Source organism: Limulus polyphemus, unplaced genomic scaffold (genome assembly GCF_000517525.1).
Source record: "Limulus polyphemus unplaced genomic scaffold, Limulus_polyphemus-2.1.2 Scaffold3004, whole genome shotgun sequence".
Lineage (NCBI taxonomy): Eukaryota > Metazoa > Arthropoda > Merostomata > Xiphosura > Limulidae > Limulus > Limulus polyphemus.
This window is the reverse complement of record NW_013668614.1, coordinates 88454-93240: the sequence shown is the minus strand read 5'-3', so window position 1 is coordinate 93240 and position 4787 is coordinate 88454. Positions and strand designations below refer to the sequence as shown.

The following is a 4787-nucleotide window of genomic DNA, read 5'->3' as shown; positions in this document are numbered from 1 at the left end:
CTTCTTCGTTTTGCAGTCAAAAGTCATATTTTAACAATTTACTGGGACTTGAGTATTTGCTTATATTCTTATAATGTATATTTCTAATGTTTTAATTTGTTTGCTTGCTAGAGGGAGCTGCGGTTCGTAATGATGACGTTAAGACTGAAAAGTTTAATAACGTGAGCCAAGAAATTTCTAAATATTTTGACGTCAGAGTTTCTAATGTATTCGAAGGTAGATTATAAATACGAGGTTCAGTTAAGCGTCGACAAGATAGCAGAGTTGCTCCTAACCGGTAGAGTGAATTAGTTAGTTTTTGTTTTCAGCGGGAAGTTGTATAAGTGAGTTTAATTGTTTTACGTTAGTGCAGTGCAGTTAGAGTAATTTGTAAACGTAGCATATAAGTTACCACAGTGTTCAAGCTAGTAAAAGCATTAAGGAAAAAAAATTGATTTGTCATCTTTCACGTGGATTAGACTTTGAATTATTTTCACAAGATAATCTAAAAGAACCCGCCAACGAAAGAACAACGTCACAAAAATGTTGATTTAGAAACGTTTACTTCTTCAATGGACGATGGGAAACTGTTCTTGTTAACATCATTAGTTTCTTGCAAAGAATATACAGAATTTATAAATTAACGTAGTGATGCTAAGACTTATCTAATGCTGCTTTTTTGTGACAATTCTGACGTTTCTTTGTAACATGATAAGGCCTAATTTGAACTCTGCCGGCTTTAAGACAAAAGTTCAAAAAGTTAGATACTCAGAGATATAAATTAATCAAATAATATTATTTCCAATTTGATGAATTGCAAAGGAATCATCTCTTTAATTCGTGAGTGGAAAAAAGTTTTTAGAAATACATTAATGTTGACAATGGTATCTCGTCTCGCAAGATTCGACTCACAATCTGAGGGTCGCGGGTTCGAATCCCCGTCCTACCAAACACGCTCGTCCTTTCAGCCGTGGGGGCGTTATAATGTGACGGCAAATTCCACCATTCGTTGGTAAAAGAGTAGCTCAACAGTTGGCGGTGATGACTAGCTGCCTTCCCTCTAGTCTTTCACTGCAAAATTAGGGACGACTAGCGCAGATAGCCCTCGTGTAGCTTTGCGCAAAATTAAAAACAAACAAACTTTTCGAACCAAACTAAACTTAAAGCAAAGGCATTTGATAACTAAAACGTCTGTATCCAGCACTTAAGTTCTATCAGATCTCTCCGAGCCTGTATTTTCAATTTCTTTTTTGAAGTATTATTGTTTGCTTTTTTGAAGTTAAGCACAAAACTACACAATGGGCTATTTGTGCTCTGCCCACCATGGATATTGAAACCCGGTTTCTGGCGTTGTAAGTCCGCAGACATACCGCTGTGCCACTGGGGAGCTTGAATTATTAAATCGGAACACTATAATTTATTTTAAATCTACCTCGGTTACATTGTGTACTGATATTTGACTGATGTAGTCAACTAATTTACTCCCCCCCTCAACCTCATCCAAAATAGTAGCCTCAATAACGTTTAAATGATCTTCCAAAACTCACCCACCCACCCACCCCATCGTTAAGAAGGATTCGGTACTTTTTGTTTTCCACAAAATAAGCACTATCTATGGCAATATTTTTCTGTTAACAAAACAAACAAACTCATTTACATACAATGTACACGAAAAAACACCCTTTAGACTTCTGATGGAAATTTCCCACTTGCAATATAATCAACTATAAAAAGATAAACGTTAGAACAAACTGAGCTGGAAACTATAGACACTGGATATATTTCTGTATTTAATCGCTGCCTGGAGTAGAAAAAGTAAGATAGTATGGCCAATACATTATATTAAAAATTAAAAAGAAAAAAGGAAATATTAAACGTGAGATTTTATCAATGCACTTTGTACTGCTGACAGTTGATCCTAATATCTTTTGTTGTTTTTCACTAGATGACGCTAAACGCTCTGTTGGACCTTCAGAGGAAACCCAGGATACTTTTGACGATACGGCATTCGACTGGTCAGCGATTGTTTTCTATAATAGAAATAGTATCAATTTAAATGTTCTATTTAAATCATATAATTCTATGAATAATCTTACCCAGATTCACTAATAGGCTATTCTAAACTGTTACAATATCAAATCTCCCATAGATGATTTAGATCGAGTATTTAGTATTCGTGATAAACAAACAAAATTGAAATAGACAGCAACTGCTTGGTTTAGAGTGGCACTTGTAGAGAAAGTCTTTCTTCTTCCGGTCATCTTGCACTGATTTTGGAGGGATTTGTTTGTATCCAGGAGAATCAAAATGGACGTGACATAATTGGTTGGTTGTCATGGTTTTGTTTATGGGCTGGGATTCTTCTACAGTAGGTCTCTGTGATTTGTTGGCGATAAATTCGATCAATAAACAGAGAGCACATAATCCACTTATTTTAAAATAATATATATATATATATTCAAAACAAGTCAAATGTATGTACAAAAGTTCTTTACACTATAGGATAATATCACAGTTGTATTTAAAACTCTAAATAATTCTTTTTTCTTTCAAAGGTACACTCAGGCTGATTCAATTACTTTAGGATCAAATTGACAAGACGAATTGTTTCTCTACTTTTATCACAATAGTATCAGTGAATAATTCACTTACGTTAGGTTACCACTGTTGTATCCTGAACCTGAAATAATTGTCTCCTTTTCGTCAAAGCCCACACAGACGGGTTCAATAACTTTAGAACACCCTTTGACAAGACAAATTATTCTCCTTATCTCTGTTAAGCTGTGAAACTCACTTTAAAATATCGCTTGTTATGGCTAATGACTCACACGCCGACTAACTTCACGTTTTCTGACTAGTTTCTGACTGAAATTTTACTTTCACTTCACTTTTTCTCTACTTGACTTGCACTCGCTTGGTCGCCTATATTTATTCTTTATTCACTGAAACCTCGAACATTCTATAAACTATGCAAGCGACGCTCTAATGTAACAATGCTCACTTAAGGTAAACGAAAAAATACAGAACCACACACAAGGTATGACTATTACCGAATTTCGCAACCAAACTTGTCATAACTATCGCCTTTAAAATAATTACTTTCAACTCTCCTGTTATGAAAAGTAAATAATCATCAAACATTAAATTACCACTAAACAGTCTCGTATATTCAACACCGGTGGTTTTTGTGATGTGATTAGTAGAACGAGTGATGATTTGACCACTGATAGCCATAAACTGCTGATTTTCAGACTTATATTTAGTGATGGTTTTATCGTCTTGTTGTAGAAAGGTTCTTTGATTTATCTTGTGTTTCACGTGAGTGCTGTTGACTCGCTTCCTTCTCCCTAGTCTATCAGGTCGAAATTAAGGATGCCAATACTTTTAAATCAAGTGTAATTAAACATGAAGATAAATGGTCTATACCGATTTCTTAACTTGAATTCCGAGGACACTGCTTTATCCTGAAAAACAATAACTGGCAGTAATCTATAGTTGGTCCGGCATGGCGCTTGACTCGCAATCTGCGGGTCGCGGGTTCGAATCCCCGTCCCACCAAACATGCTCACCATTTTAGCCGCGAGGGCGTTATAATATGACAGTCAATCCCACTATTCGTTGGTAAAAGAGTAGTCCAAGAGTTGGCGGTGGGTGGTGATGACTAGCTGCCTTCCCTCTAGTCTTACACTACTAAATTAGGGACGGCTAGCGCAGATAGCCCTCGTGTAGCTTTGCGCGAAATTCACTGCATGTATTCACCTTTACATGCAGTTTGGAATCGTGCCCAGCGAAATAATTTATTTTCTTTTTTTTTGGAACGGACGAACAACTTAAAACTTGAAAACACTGCTGTAAGAACGAATGAGAAATTATGAAATAAATAAAAAACTACAGTTGATACCAATTAAATTTTAATAACATTTCTATTGAAGAACTAGAACCCACCTGGTCTAACGTGTTGAGGCAGATAAAACAAGTTAGTACACTTATTTGTTATATCTAATGAGATAATAGTTTAGCAGTATAACCATGGTAACTGGTTATATGTATACACACACACACACACACACGCAAGCATGAAACGTGTATCATGTACACACACGCATTATTGTTGTATCGAATGGTTTATTTAAACATTGTTCCAACCACTACTGTCTTTGTTGTATTCCGGCCGGCCTGCAGGGCTCTAGACTGCACAAAACATGTCGTCGGCAATGGAAATGACAAATATAAGTATGGTTGGAATACTATTATTATACACTCTTCTAATTTTTGAAAATCCTTAAGGGATTAGATAAAAAAATGTAGTGTTTAAAAATGTAATAGGCCTAATACTAATATCTTATGCAGAGGCGTCGGAACCGTTGGTGCTGTAGCACCCCTACTTTTGCATATTTGACTTATATAGCATCTGTAAGTTATATTATTATATTAATTTTCTAAGGTTATGCCCCCACCTACCCCACACCTTCGACTGAGCTGCTTTTAGCAGCTGCTTATACTTTCAATCTCTAATTGTAAAATATGCATGTCTAGACAAGCACCCCACTTTGCATCTCCTTCCTACACCACCGTTATGCCAAATATAATTAGATAAACAGTTGTATCAAGAGCAGATCAAATAAAGTGTTTGTTTTGTTGTAAAGTGGAATATGTAATTTCATTTGGGATCATTCAGCCATTTTGTATCAGTCTTTATTAGTTGGAAGGATTAGATTACAGTCTTTACTAGTTGGAAGGGTTAGATTACAGTCTTTACTAGTTGGAAGGGTTAGATTACAGTCTTTACTAGTTGGAAGGGTTAGACT

General features: G+C 35.8%; 1 protein-coding gene across 1 annotated transcript in view; it reads right to left on the bottom strand.

The window, feature by feature from the left end:
• Positions 1-1361: 1361 nt before the first annotated feature.
• LOC106468426 (glutamate-gated chloride channel-like) overlaps positions 1362-4787 on the bottom strand; it is a 24940-nt gene continuing 21514 nt past the window's right edge. The window contains exon 8 of the mRNA XM_022396757.1: positions 1362-2009. Coding sequence (XP_022252465.1) covers positions 1770-2009 — 240 coding nt within the window. The 3' untranslated portion in view covers positions 1362-1769. The remainder of the gene's footprint in view (positions 2010-4787) is intronic.